The sequence below is a fragment of the Barbus barbus genome (assembly GCF_936440315.1).
Source record: "Barbus barbus genome assembly, chromosome: 8".
NCBI classification, from domain to species: domain Eukaryota; kingdom Metazoa; phylum Chordata; class Actinopteri; order Cypriniformes; family Cyprinidae; genus Barbus; species Barbus barbus.
In genome coordinates this window covers 22,224,983-22,239,834 of record NC_136736.1, presented here as the reverse complement: position 1 = coordinate 22,239,834, position 14,852 = coordinate 22,224,983, and the positions used below count along the sequence as shown (strand labels likewise).

General features: G+C 39.1%; 1 protein-coding gene across 4 annotated transcripts in view; it reads left to right on the top strand.

Moving 5' to 3' along the window:
- The window catches only part of LOC306874294 (paired box protein Pax-5-like), a 52,033-nt gene that overhangs the window by 22,260 nt on the left and 14,921 nt on the right, over window positions 1-14,852 (top strand). For 2 of the 4 annotated variants that reach the window (XM_079424258.1, XM_079424259.1), the window contains exons 6-7: window positions 6,873-6,973; window positions 14,300-14,429. In XM_079424258.1, coding sequence (XP_079280384.1) covers window positions 6,873-6,973; window positions 14,300-14,429 — 231 coding nt within the window. Of the gene's footprint in view, window positions 1-6,872; window positions 7,055-14,299; window positions 14,430-14,852 lie in introns of all 4 variants that reach the window. The other 2 variants (XM_079424256.1, XM_079424257.1) reach the window with 1 other exon arrangement.

The window sequence follows — 14,852 nt, the reverse complement described above, 5'->3', positions numbered from 1 at the left end:
CACACACACACACACACACACACAAACATCAACGCTCATCCAAGCTCCAATTAGGCCGACGTCTGCCACTTTAATTAATGCAACACATCACATCCAGCAGGGAGGGAGGGGCGACTAAATGAATTTGTGTGTTTAATTGACATGGTGAAACTGCGGGTGGTCAGTGCTGTGATGTTTTGCAGTATGTGAGTGTGTCAGTGCGCTCGCAGCAAGGGAGGTTCTCATGGGTTTGCTGAAGGCATAAAGTAACATGAGCGATAGTTTTGGCAGCTAGTAGCCAATACTGCTTGCAAATTTTAAAAGCATAAGGCACGCTAAGGACTGTGCATGATTTCGTGAGTGTAAGAAAGAGTAGAATGGACGAAAAAGGGATGTTTTCTGCACCACTTCAGCAGAATTACAGCAAAAATGAATCAATGTGAATGTGAGTTTTCCATTTGTACCACATGTTAAACAATTACAAAGTTTTTTTTTTAAAGTCGTGACGTATTGTCAAGTATGGTGACCCATACTCGAAATTGGTGCTCTGCGTTTAACCCATCCAAGTGCACACACACAGCAGTGAGTAGTGAACAAATGCACACACACACACACACACACACCGTGAACACACACCCGGAGCAGTGGGCAGCCATGCTGCAGCGCCCGGGGAGCAATTGGGGGTTCGGTGCCTTGCTCAAGGGCACCTCAGTCGTGGTATTGAGGGTGGAGAGAGCGCTGTACATTCACTCCCCCCACCTACAATTCCTGCCGGCTGGGGACTCGAACCCGCAACCTTTCGATTACGAGTCCGACTCTCTAACCATTAGGCAAAGACATGTACCCTGAATAAGACATGTACCCTGAATAAGACAAGAAATCTTGATTGAGATGCGACCTGCGTACAAAAACATATATGCAACGAGTGCAGCAGTGAATCAAAAACATACACGATCAGTGTAAATGATTCCTGAAACATACAGTGGGAACAAAAATATACAGTGGGATCAGTGTTGACTGATTCCTGCAATGAGTGATGCTTATTAGCCCATTCTTTGTACAACACAACCAGTATTGAACAATAAACAAATGTCGCTTATGAGCCAGTTCTGAATCAAAAACATACAGCATGACCAGTGTAGACAGATTCCTGCAATGAATGAGTCTTATGAGTTTTAAGGATTTAAAAATGTACAGCATGACCAGTATAGACCAATTCCTGAGTCTTATGGAATGGTTGTTTTTAGAAAATCAAAACATGCAGTACAACCAGTGTACACTGATTCAAATCAAATCAGTCTAATGAGTCGGTTCTTTAGTGAATCAAAATCATACAGAGCAACCTGTGTACACTGATTACTGCAGTGGATGAGTCTTTTGAGTCTGTTCTTTTTAGTCAATCAAAAATATACAGCACAACCAGTGTAGCTCAAATGAACGACTCTTGTTATCCAGTTCTTTTAATGACTAGTTTTAATGAATAAAAGACAAGTTACTCATTGCCCTGTATAATTTACATCATTAGCAAATATAGAATTTCTTTCATGTGTATTTTAAATACAATTGAAATATGAATTTCAATCAAACTGTGAGCTTGTGGAAAATGTGTATAGAAACCCAGTCCTAAGAAAGTGAGAAATGAAATTAAGACATTTTCCATATACTTCACTAAATTACGTCTATGTAATACTAGGAATTTCTATGGTTAGTAGTAATGCTTTTAAAAAAGGAGAGGGAGGCAAAAAGCATGTTTAGTCAAGCAAGACACTATGATTTCCAGCTGCACACAAGCAGGAAAGGAAGTAACAGAGGGTTTGGATGGCTTAGTGTGTGTGTGTTGTGTATATGTGTTTGGGGAAAGCCCACTGATGCCCTTTGACCCAGGGGAAGTGATCTGAAAGAGAAAACTTGACTTGTGGGGCCTCTAGAACAGAAGCATTGTGTCTACCCATTCTCTCTGAACGGAGGAGGAATGGACGAGGGGAGGAGTGGAGGAAAGGAGAAATAGAATAAAGGAAGACAGGAGGCCTGTGGTACGGGGCAGAGGGGTCGGACAATGTTCTCTTTGCCCCCTGAAACAATAATGAAACCTTTCTTTAAGGTAACAGCTTCAAAACATGAAGGAAATTAAAGGAAAAGCTGAACAATATTGAAAAAATATACAAATTTATAGTTAATCTGTTAAATTTAACAAACCACACCTAGATGTTTGCATCCGCAGTGGACATCATCTGGACAGACGGGGTTTTCTCTACTGTTTAATATGTTCACTTCTTGTCCAGTTTCATTTCAGTCATTTTTATCTCGTTCATTCTGTGGAATATTCTGAATGGAAGATAGAGGAAATTTTTAATAAGGTGGGGGGATTGTGAAAGAGAGGGGGAGCGAGAGAGAGAGGGAGGATAGGGGATAGATGATAACAGTGGGATTAGTTAAAGGTTGGTATCCCCCTTTCAGAGACTCATACTTTGATCTGTCAAGGTTGACACACACACACACACACACACACACACACACACACACATGTTGGTTTTGCTATACTTGAGAGGACTCTCATAGGCGTAATGGTTTTTATACTGAACAAACGGTATATGCTATTGCCCTACACCTACCCTACACCTAAACCTAGCCCTCACAGGAGACTTTTTGCATTTTTACATTTTAAGATAAAGTTCATTTAGTATTTTTAATAATTTATTTCCCTTGTGAGGACCGGCCAAATGTCCTCACAAAGTCAAAAATCTCAGGCTTTACTATCCTTGTGGGGACATCTGGTTCTCACAAGTATAGCTAAACCCGTACACACACACACACACACTCTCACTCTCTCTCTCTCTCTAAGTGTATCAAGTGCACAAGGAATCCACAGAGCATTTTTCTCTGCTCCCAAAAAACCTTCAACCTCACCCCTGAGAGAAAGAGAGAGGAAGACGGAAAGAGACAGAGGGGGCACAACGGTGATCTCATTGTTGCTATTGTCTCTGCTTTTGAAGCAAGGAAGATGCCTCTCCTCCGTTCTCCTTCTGTGTGTGTGTGTGTGTGTGTGAATAGTGGGGTTAACCCTGAATGCAGCTGGGCTGTATTGTGTCTGGTTACAGAGAGTGGTTCCCTATAGCAGGTTCAGAGGCTGAAAGACAAAAGGCCAGAGAAACACCGGCCAACTGAATACCTAAGACCAATGAGTCTGTTTGTGTGCGTGTGGGTTTTTTTAGGGGGTTGGAAACTTGAGGAAGGTTGGTTAAATGTGATGCTGGTATGGTGTGTTAGTTTAAATTTGGTGAAAATAGCTTTATTGGTGACCTCTCTTCTTTCTGTCTCTCTTTTGCTCTGATATGGCTGAGTGGGCTTCCAGATCTGTCTGAAATTGCATTTCACACACTGTGGCTGACACTGTGAAACGCATAACACACACACAGACACACACACACACACACACACACAAACAGTCACAGATAAACATGTATCTGTGTAATAATAACGACTGGAAAAAAGTCCATAACATTGTTTTGACACTCGCTGGCTGTGTTTTCGTAAGGTCAAGTAATCCCAGAAGGATATGGATGTTTGAGAACATGTGAAGCAGTAGTTTAAGTGGAAACATTAGGAATTTTGGGAATGTACGTTCTTAAGGTATGGTCACATTTACTGTTAGTCATTTCAATAGGAATCCAGCAAATGGGAGTTTAGTTTGAGTGTGAAAGATTTCTCAATGCAGATTTCACAGTTGGTTTAAGTTGGTCGGTTAGAAAGTGGCTTGTTTGTGAGCTGTGCTTCATATATTGCAATCCTATTGACAATAGACAATGGGCCTTTTTTGCTTGTGAAATTTTGTGAAATTGGTTAACTGAAACCTGGAAGGAAATAGAAAATTTTTAGGATTTAGGAATTTTAGGATAATATTATATTATATTATATTATATTATAATGCTTTACTATAGGTCAGTAATAAAAAAAAAAAAAATAGTTTGTACCATTGACCGAGTGAACTCCTTTGTACAAAAGGTCAGATTTTCTTCTGCTGAGCACAAGATGCTCTTTGGATCATTTTTAAATCATGTTGAATAATATAATAACATCAACATGATCACACTTGTGTGATTCATGCTGCTGTCTTTGAAACAAAAAGGGGACAAACCAATTATAAAGTAATTATGAATTTCATGTGAATTAATTTTTTTGAGCTAATAATATAATTTGTCGTAAAACAAGTGTTGTATTAAATTAGAAAAATGCAAAATGAATGCATTTTCGCTAGCGTTCTCAGATGTTTTGGTCCCTGCTGATGCATAGACAACCATGCACACAAACCAGAGTGTGGCAGTTTACAAACTGCCTTTTATTTTAAACCAAGATATGTGCACTGATTCACACTTTCAGACATCTTTTGTGTGTGTGTGTGTGTGTGCTGTCGGTGGACAGTCTTTGAGAAGAGTGGAAAGCAATAAACCTGCTGAAATGGTGCCATCTCACAGACATGATTGATCAATTGAATTCTATCAGACACACTGACCGCTGGGATTAAGAGGGTCAAAACACTAGAGATCATATACTCTCTGTGTGTTCTCTCTGTGTGTGTGTGTGTGTGTGTGTGTGTGAGAGAGAGAGAAACAGAGCGAGAGAGAGCATTTAAGCTTTGTTGAGGTAAGTCCTGGCATTGAGGTGTATTAGAGACACATGGGACCTGCACACTGTCAAGGAGACGGAGACAAGAAGATCTTTCTTTTAAATAAGCATAGATGGCAGTAAACTGGATATGAATTCACATTCAAATGGATCGATTTCTGGTGTTCAAATGAAGGAGGAAAAGGGAATGTTTGGATAGCTGCTTTGTCTGCCTATCATTTTATCCCTCTATCCCTCCATATCTCTCTTTCTCTCTCTCTCTCGTCTTGTGGGGATTGCTCTGGCCTCTGACTCTAACTCCCTAGAATAACCTCTCAGAGGCATTTTGAAGAAATGAATTGGCTCTATATCAGGGATTTTCGTTTCTATTCTTCTTTTTTCATCCCTCTCTCTGTCTTTTTCTCTCCCTGTAATCATTTGAGGGCTGTAGCTTTCTCAGCTCTTATAATTGTCTCTTCAGAAACTCAACAGCCCAGTAATAACTGACTCACGTGCTGCCTTAACACTCACTCTGTTTGTGTGCCTGTATGTGTGCTTGAGTCTCTGTGTAATAGTTTCCAGAAAAGTTCAAGAGCTTACCCTTATGATAATAATGACAAATATAAATAAATCACTATTATTATTTATGTTTTTACAGCATGTAATTAGAACCATTAGAACCTCTACTAATCAGGCCCCACATCCTCACTTTCCTACTATATAGTAGACCAAAAAAAGAGTAGTATTTCCAAATTATAGGTAAAACTGATAAAACAGTAGGTACCCGAATGACTTACTAATTCCGGTGAGATTCTGAAGTGTACATTCAGAGTATTGGAGATTTTGGATATAGCCAGGGTATCGCAGGATTTTTAAAATCAAATTTAAGACTTTTTAAGACCTTTTTAAGACCTACACAAATAAAATGAATACCACATGAGCGGGGTAGGGCAATGTCTATGGTAAAATATTAAACTGTAAAATGACTGTAAAAAGCAAGATTTACAGTTCAGATACAAGTTTTCACAAAAACAAAATTCAGAACAAAAGTCAAAAGGTAGAAGGTCTTGGAACCTTGACCACTTTGAATGGCCAAGGCCCACACAAGCATAGAAGCATATGGCCTATATGACTAACAGGTAAAGCAACCAATCACATTTCATTTTGTGCCGTGTCATGTTTAGGGGCATGAAAATGTCCCCACAATAACAGTGAAAATCTCTTCTTCTTAGTGTATTAATTGTTTAGATTTGTATAATACATTAGCTTCGTCAATCCACCGGTTTAGATGTACAACTCGGCATGTTTGCTGCATAAAAAAATTAGTTGATTTTCGCATAGGTCTGAACAAAAACAGAAGAAAAATATAGTTATTGAAAATGCTAATTCATTCTCTGCCAGCAGGTGGCGCTTTCAGAACAGCAGCAATATAGCGGTTTCCACGGTAACCACTGTACACAAAGTAGCCAGCACATGACTTTGCAAAATGCAGAGCTCATATTCATTCAATGAAATCATAGCCTTTTGAAGTTTATCACATTACGCTATATCAGAGTTCTTGTCTTTCCGTCCCCAAAATACCATTTTAATACCAAATACCAAAATACTTTTTTTGGCCTTATAAAATTGATATGACTAAATTTAAGACTTTTTAAAGACCCGTGGAAACCTTGGTCGCTATAGATTTTTAGATACTAAGTTTTAGATACTAATACTAAGTTGTTACAATTAAGATTGTTTGACCTAATTTTACACAACAGTTGTTAAAAGGGGGGAAAAAAGCCATTTACTCACCCTCATGTTGTTGCAAACTTTTATGACTTTCTTTCTCCTGTGAAACACAAACTATATTGATTCAACTATGTACTCTCAATATTTTTTTTAATTTTTTTTTATTGAAATTTGATTGATTTTTTACATTTTGGGGGCGAAAAAGTTATTCCAATTGTAATCCATACAATCAGGAGTTTTGTCTTGAGGGTGCAAAATGTTCCCCATGCGAATTGCACTCATTTTCAAGTTGGTCACATGAATTTGTCACACTTGGTTTGAAAGTGACTTCCATGTTAGCTGTGGTTTATACATCGCTACACTACTGACATCAGATAAAGGACCTTTTTTGCCTGAAAAATGTAGCTTTACGTTTCTGTAACAGTAAAGATGGCTTACAGTTATTTTTTACTACATCTAAAACTCAAGCTTGTGCATCTTATTCTTAAATGCCCCACTTTTGTAAATGCTACATTGTACTTAACCGCTTTTTCATGAAATCTGTTTGACTCTCTCTCCAGCTCTACTGGATTCTCCTTTGGCGAATGGCCATGCCCACTCAGGGCGGGACTTCCTGCGGAAGCAGATGCGAGGAGAGCTCTTTACACCGCAGCAGCTCGAGGTATTGGACCATGTCTTTGATCGACAGCCATATCCTGACATTTACCCCGTCCCTGACAGCAGCAGCTACAAGCCCGCCCAGGTAAGGGCTGGGGGGTAGTGGTGTGTCTCCTGCCACGGTAGTTGTGTGCACCTCCTCTTAAAGCTCACGCTTGCCCTTGCCTGGCTGCCAGTATTGCTTGACCCTGTCCCAACCCTGCTGTTGACCTATGCACCCCCACACTGAAGCTAACGCTGAACTTTCACCTCTGAGCTAATGCTGAGGCTTTGACCCTGCTGTTGCTGATGTCCCCACTACAGAGTTTTTGACTTAGGTTAAGTGTCAGCACTGCATAGAGCAGGGGCCAGCAAGTAAGTTTGGCATTGGGCCAAAAAAAAAAAAAATTCCACTAGTCAAAGGATAATTTAAGATATTAATTGATGAAAAATGCAACTAGAATTGCCTGTGACTGACTGTTACAATGTATTTTGTAACTGGTAGTGAGCTGTTTCAACAATTTCCCCTCCTTGCTCCAATCATTTAATAATCACTCTGCTCCAGCTCCTGCTCCTGCCCCTCTCCGCTCCGGGTTCACCATTTCCCACTCCCGCTCCACTCCGCACTCACTGATATCAGAAACACCGCTCTGCCTTCGCTCCGCGGCTAAAGTATTTCAGTATGGTTGAAATATAACAGTTCTGTTCATAACGTATATTAAAAATTTTAATAAATTAACAGGAGAGTTTCAAAGTGGCTTATTATTGGAACACTCACTGTGCGCAAACTTTTTTCCTACCAGATGACAAGCTGCTTGACAATTGCTGCTTTTTTGCACTGCAAATTTTGTTTGTGAGGAAAATAACAGTACTTTTTCATCAGTTATTTTACCTACGGATTGATGCATTTCTTGCACATTTCTGCAGCACTGTAAGATTACATTTGTTTGAATGCATTACTGAGAGAGCGATTGCGTGTGAATAACCCTGCTGAAAAAAACAACAGAACCCTGCCCAAAACACAATATAAATGTAATAGATTGAATGGTTATAATGGGAATTGTATTGGTTTTAATGGAAACTATAATGGTGTCTACTGGTATGTGAGGGACTCTATTGGTGGGATGTTAAACCCTATTGGAAAAATGCCCAAATCACATTGTTTCTGATTTGAGTGATCCTTCTCTATCAAGCTAGCTAAATATGTTGATCATGTGAATTCTTGCTAAATATCCAGTTATATAACGGGTCGTTGGTATGAATTGTACTCGGGATGGAACGCTCTCGGAGCGAGTGAAAACCACGACGCTGCAACTTTTTAAAAATCCGTTCCTCGCTCCAGTCAAAATCACACCGCTCCACTCCGCACTCCACTCATATACTCTGATTTTGAGTAACTGTTGCTGTCATGACAGATCTATTTCAGAACCAGCCCCTATCAAAATAATCTGGCTCCGGGCACGGGCCAGATATTGTTGCTGGCGGGCCAGTTTTGGCCCGCGAGCCGCCTGTTGCTGACCACTGGCGTAGAGGTTTAGGGTTAAGTAGCAAACACTTGTTTGTTAGTTTGCAAAAGTAACCCCACATGGCATAATGTTTATATGTCCAAGTGACCATGTCAGAAATCGTTAATAATGCATGATGATGCCGCAAGTGGCAGTCCTGGGATGCTTAGTGAAAAAGTAAGTTTAGTTCAGAGCGATGTAAGGGAGGGTACATAATGTAAAAATTTCGAGTTTAAAGCCGATGATCTGTGAAAGATGTGTCTCGACTGAATTGGCTAAATTATGAATAGAATATTTCTGTCACAGCTTTTTAGACTAACACTTTTTTTTTAACCATTTTTTGGGGAAAATCCCTAACAATAGGCCTTAATTCTGGTCAAAGAACGTCTTTGCCTCTTTCTAGTCTTTGCTTCCATTCTGGTCAAAGCTATGTTTGTGTTTGCAGTACTTGTAAATGATTGCAGTATGGCTAGACATGCTGACACATAACAGATAGGATGCAAAAGTACAGCTGTATGCACATAGAGACAATCATGTGATGCATAAAAACTGATCACAAGAATAGGCAGTCAAAGATGTCACTCAAAAGTCAAATGCTATCACCCCCACATTCATTCAGGCACACATACAAGGCCAGTGTCAGAGTTCTATAGACTTGTCTGAAAGACCCCATAATTCCTCTGTCCATTTCACCACTGAGCGCTGAGGCTGGCAAGGTCAAAGGCTACTGAGCAGGGCATTAACCTTAGGGTCAATCTACATCCCTTGGGTGTGTGTGAGTCAGGATTGTTGTGGCACAAACGATCAGACAAATTGAGAACCGGGAAGTTTGAGCTGGCTTTTTTTCAGAAACGAGAGTGTGCGAGAGAGGTATATGCTAAGTGGTCTTGTGTGATTGACTGATGGGTTGTTTTCCTCCCACTGACAATGTGAATGCTGCTGAAGGAGAGAGGGACTTGATTTTGTTCTTTCCTCTGTAGTTGCTGATTGGATTAGGGTACATAAGGCCTGGTTCAATTATATATAAAAACCACATGATATTTATGGCTCAGGTGATTGGTTCAAGCAGCTATATCCTAATATGAGTGCCCATTTGCCTCTGTGGTGGGGAGAGGTGAGGATGGCTGATCAAGTGCCATCAAGATCAGAAATCTTTATGTATAGAAGTCTTACATACAAATCAAGACAATTAATAAATGCCTTTAGAATTAGAATGGAAAATATTAAAATAATACAATAATAACTTACCTGCACTGAAACTGTGCAAAGTCACTGTGGTAAAAAAAAAAGAAGAAAAAAAAAAGCATCTGCTATGATGGTAAACATAAAATGTAAATGTATCTCTTTTCTCTGCACCCATAAATTTACCATCAAGCTATATCTATTAGATAGTGATGAAATTTCTTTTTTCATCTTTCATACTCCCCTCCTGCGTCCTTTCTCCGCCTCTTTTACATTTCTTTCCACTTCTCCTCTCATTTGCTCTCTCCATCTCTCAGTTTGTGGTGCTGGAAGGACCATTAAGCACTGGCAGATCTATTAATTAGTGTCCTGCACTTCAAAGGGGAGCATATAAAACAGTGCACGCACGCTAGAGTCATTTCATTTGAATTTTCCTCTTTCCATCTCCTTACATTATGCCAAAGATACATCAACAGCCCAACAACCCTTACACTGAACTAATTACTCAACCAGACCAAGAGACAGAGAGAGAGAGAGTGATAAAGACACTTTCCAGGGAAATTCATAAAGTTTATATGTTTAAAAAAATATATGAACTGCAGAGGCAAATATTAATATAGAGTTCAGAGCAAAAATGTATGCAGTTGTTTACTCAAGCATTTAAAAAAATTACATACATAAATACAATAAATCGCTGCAGTTACAAGCTGAAAAGAACACTAGTAGCAGTAAGACATTTTCACAAAAATTATGATTTCGGGGCAGATTATCAATTAATAAAGACTTATTTTCATGCAGTTGCTTGAACAATACTATGTTACGACCTCCAAACACTTTTACCATAGTGCAAGATATGTAAACTAATACAGTGTTATGTTTGCATCATAGTCTGGCATTTCTGACATAGTAAACTTGCTCAGTAGCTCACCTGGTACAGCATTGCTTGAGATTCATAACACTTTGGTACGAGTCCTGTGAAACACAAGTTATGATAAAAGAGCTCAAAGACTTGTAGAAGCAAGCTAAATTGCATTGTTGCTTCAGCAAATGCATTTTTATCTAACATTTGTTTTTGTTTACATTACGGATAAGGTTTAGGGCAGGGGTAGGAAATGTCGGTCCTGGAGTGCCGGTGTCCAGCAGAGTTTAGCTCCAACCCTGAAAAAAACCTCACCTGCCTGTAGCCCTAGTAATCCTGAAGGCCTTGATTAGCTTGCTCAAGTGTGTTTGATTACGCTTGGAGCTAAACTCTACAGGACACCGGCACTCCAGGACCGACGTTGCCTACCCCTGGTTTAGGGTATGATGTAGTGCAGTTGGTACTTTATTTTCAAGTGTGACAGTACATTAACCTTTTAATGACACTCACTGGACATTTCACTTTGAAAGTGTCGCAAAACATTCTAGCAATGTGATATAGTTTTTGACACTTTGGGCCAGATTTACTAGACAGGGCAAATTAGCCTGAGAGTGCAATAAATACCAGAAAATTGACTAAAGCAAAACATTGCATGATTTATTTTTATTTTTTTCACTGCACATCTTTAGTAAATCCTGACATCATTATTATTATAATTTTTTTAATGGAAAAAGAGGGTTTGCACTGGCGCAAGCTGTTGTAGCCTGCATTGTCCTGGTCCTGTTCTCCCAATATAATATCCCATACTCTTTCTACTGTAAAAGAGAGAGAGAGAGAGAGAGAGAGAGAGAGAGAAGAGAGAACTGTTGTAAAAGTTTGTATAACTTGCATAACATATTTCATTCATACGGTTGAGCCAAAATGTATTCTGTTATTTATTTATGTCTCACTTGCATTGTCCTGGTCCTGTTCTCCTTATAATTTCCTGTACTATTTATACAGTAATTAAATTAAATTGTAATTCATATTTGTTACTTAAAATTACACTTTTCAAACACTTGTATATATTTCTCGTAACAGTGCTGTCAACAAATTGCTTAAAGGGATAGTTCACCCAAAATTGAAAACTGTCATTTACCTGTATGACTTTTTCTTCTGCAAAACATAAAAGAAGACGTGTGTGTGTGTGTTATTTTATTTAATGTAATGTTATTTTGGACCCCGACTTTCATTTTATGGACAAAAACAGCTGAAACATTCTTCAAAATATCTTATTTTGTGTTCTGCAAAAGAAAGGACGTCATTTTTGGAATGAGGAATTTCAGGTTTGGAATGAGGGTAAGTGATGACAGAACTTTAATTTGTGTGTGAAATTATGCCCTCTACATATATTAGATTCCACAAAAAAAAAAAAAAGAAGTACACCACGTGGTCTGTGGTCTGCTAAATAAACCATTTAGAATTGTGAGTGTGTATTACACATGCTGAGAGCCACGACTCTCTGCTTCAGAGGATCTCACCAATAAATGCCTCCCTGCCAGTCAGGCTCATTTAATACTGCATGCACTGCTAAATACCTCCCCCATCACTCTTTCTCAGTCCCACACTCTTCTAAGAGACAATATGTACAAGCTGAGTAAAAAATAGAGGAAGGGAGATAGAGGGAATGGAAGAGAGAAAGAGCGTCTGAGAGGAAATACTATTATGTAAATGCGGCTGCGGGTTGGGGTGAAATTATTTTGGTGTCGCGCGATTAGGGGCCTCATCTGTTATTGATGTGAGCGGAGAGGAGAGCCATTACAGAGGGGCTGTGTCAAAAATGACCCCCGAGAAAACTGTGACCCCAGAGAGAAATCGAGAGAGCAAGGAATACAGTTAAAATGGAATTCCAGTGAGTTTCAGATAGGCTACGTGCTTGTTATTTAGTCAAAATCAATAAAAGTTTTTTTGTTGTTGTTGTTGTTTTCTCTTTTACTCTTTTTTTTTCTTAATTTCATCTCAATTTATTTTACAAACCCCATTCCTTTACACATTTTTTTCGCTCTCTCAATGTCTGGCTTCTCTCCAATCTTTGCCCCAGCTGTGGAGTGTGTGCGGCGCCTATATGTGAAATGTGTGTGTGCATCATGGTCGCTGATGGGTTGCGTATCTTCAGAATTGACAACATTTACAGGCTAAAATGAGAATCATCCATCTTCACTAGGCTGCTGTCAGAGGCAGGGCCAAACTTCATAATCCCCAATTACTAGCGCTAACCTCCCCATCTACATACACACATGATGAGGGGGCGGGTGCGAGCCGCATAAATAGAGAGGAAATGCCTATCTCAGACTGAATGACTGAAACAGACAGTGGAAAAGAGTCAGGGTTGGAGAGAGAGAGAGAGAGTGAGAGGAAGTGGACGGTGTGAGCTGTGATTGGTAAGGTCACAGTCTACTGCCCTCGCAGTGGTGATGAGCACTGAGGTGTTTAAGGGGTCACTGGGATACATACATACATTCATACACAAACACCCTGCTTACCCTGTGTATTAGATAGGGATTTAAAAGATGTGGCTTTTCAGTTGTAATTTTAGTATCTAGAATTAAAGTTTTATCCACAATTCTTTTAGTATTTTAGACGAATCTCTCTCTCTCTCTCTCTCAATAATCTGGGCTAACTACATACAAACAAACAAACAAATAATTCAGTTTTCTTGCAGTTGAAATGGGATGTGCGCAATAGATAGATAGATAGATAGATAGACAGACAGACAGACAGACAGACAGACAGACAGACAGATAGACAGACAGATAGACAGATAGATAGATAGATAGATAGATAGATAGATAGATAGATAGATAGATAGATAGATAGATAGATAGATAGATAGATAGATAGATAGATAGATAGATAGATAGATAGATAGATAGATAGATAGATCTATTTCTGATTAGGTGCTCAAGAAACTAAAAAGATTACAACAAGCTTTGAACGCATATCACAACAGGGAACTGCAATTCGCTTTTTGAGCATATAGGACAGTAAAAATTAGTTAGTGTATATTGTGCATACATTAAAACACAGTTATCACTAATCAGACATATTTAGGTTGTATTAAGCTGGTACTGCACATTTTATTCCCGGTGTTAGAGTAGCCTACTTTTGCACTTGTAAAACATTGTAAATGTGTAACTTTTAGGAGTACAAATATAGATGGACAGACATGGACTAAAATCCACAAAACTCTTCTTGAAATCAAATTATGTGGTTCTAGTAGTTTTTCTTTTTGAATGGAACCCATTCCGAGTGGACAGAGATAATTAGTATCCCCAGTAAAAGATCACAAGCTTAGCATTTATTTACAGGAATGTTAAAGTGGATGGTAATAGCTTGTAATGACGTAACTGTACGGTAACAGCAGGGGCAGGTGTACCATCAGGATTTTGTTGGGGTTTAATTCACACCTAATGAGGGTTATTAATAACCTCCTCCTGGACTAAAACAGAAGCGACATCCACTTCCCAAACTCTGCCATCAAACCAAATCCACATCTGAGTGACAAACCCCATTACCACCAATGGAGATGAATCACTGTGGGTGTGCGGTGGGACAGAGATCGTTGTAAGTAATTGGTCATGAAAGCACACAAACGGGGTCAGTCTGAGGTCGGCCACATACATCACCTGGATCTACGCCACCACTAATCATTAGTGTTGACTACGTACCTGTGTGCCATTCACAAACACAAAGATGAGGGTTAACATGCATTTCATGAAGTTGATTTTCTTCCATTGTAGCCATCTAATGAAATCTCTCTCCATAGACATCTGATTACTCGGCTATGGCGTCTTTGGCTGGCGGATTGGAGGAGATGAAGAACAGCTTGGCCAATCAGACGGGAGCAGAACTGGGTTCCACTGTTGCAGGACCTCAATCGTATCCACTTGTGTCTGGTAAGCAAACTACCTATATGTTAAAAACACACACATGCACAGTTTGACTTTCACTGTGGAGTTTTCCCAAATGTTTGCTTATCAAAGCGACCCATTCCACCCAAGTCCAAATTGTGAGAGAAAATGTTGTAAAAAATGAGAAAAATAAGAAAATAACCTATTTATTTTTTCAAATTCAGACTTCAGAGGAAAAAAATAAGTAAATTTTTGTAAGAATTGTGAAATAAAAAGTCACAATTACATTTTTTATTATTATTATTTTTTTATTCAGTGACAGAAACAAGCTTTGTTTAGTAGATAAAAAGCTAAAAAAGCTTGCTTTGTTTAGTGGATAAAAAAATGTAAGGCTTAAATTAAAAAAAAAACAATGGAAATTACTGTTGAAACTGGAATTAAACAGCAGACACTTTTGTCTGAGATGTG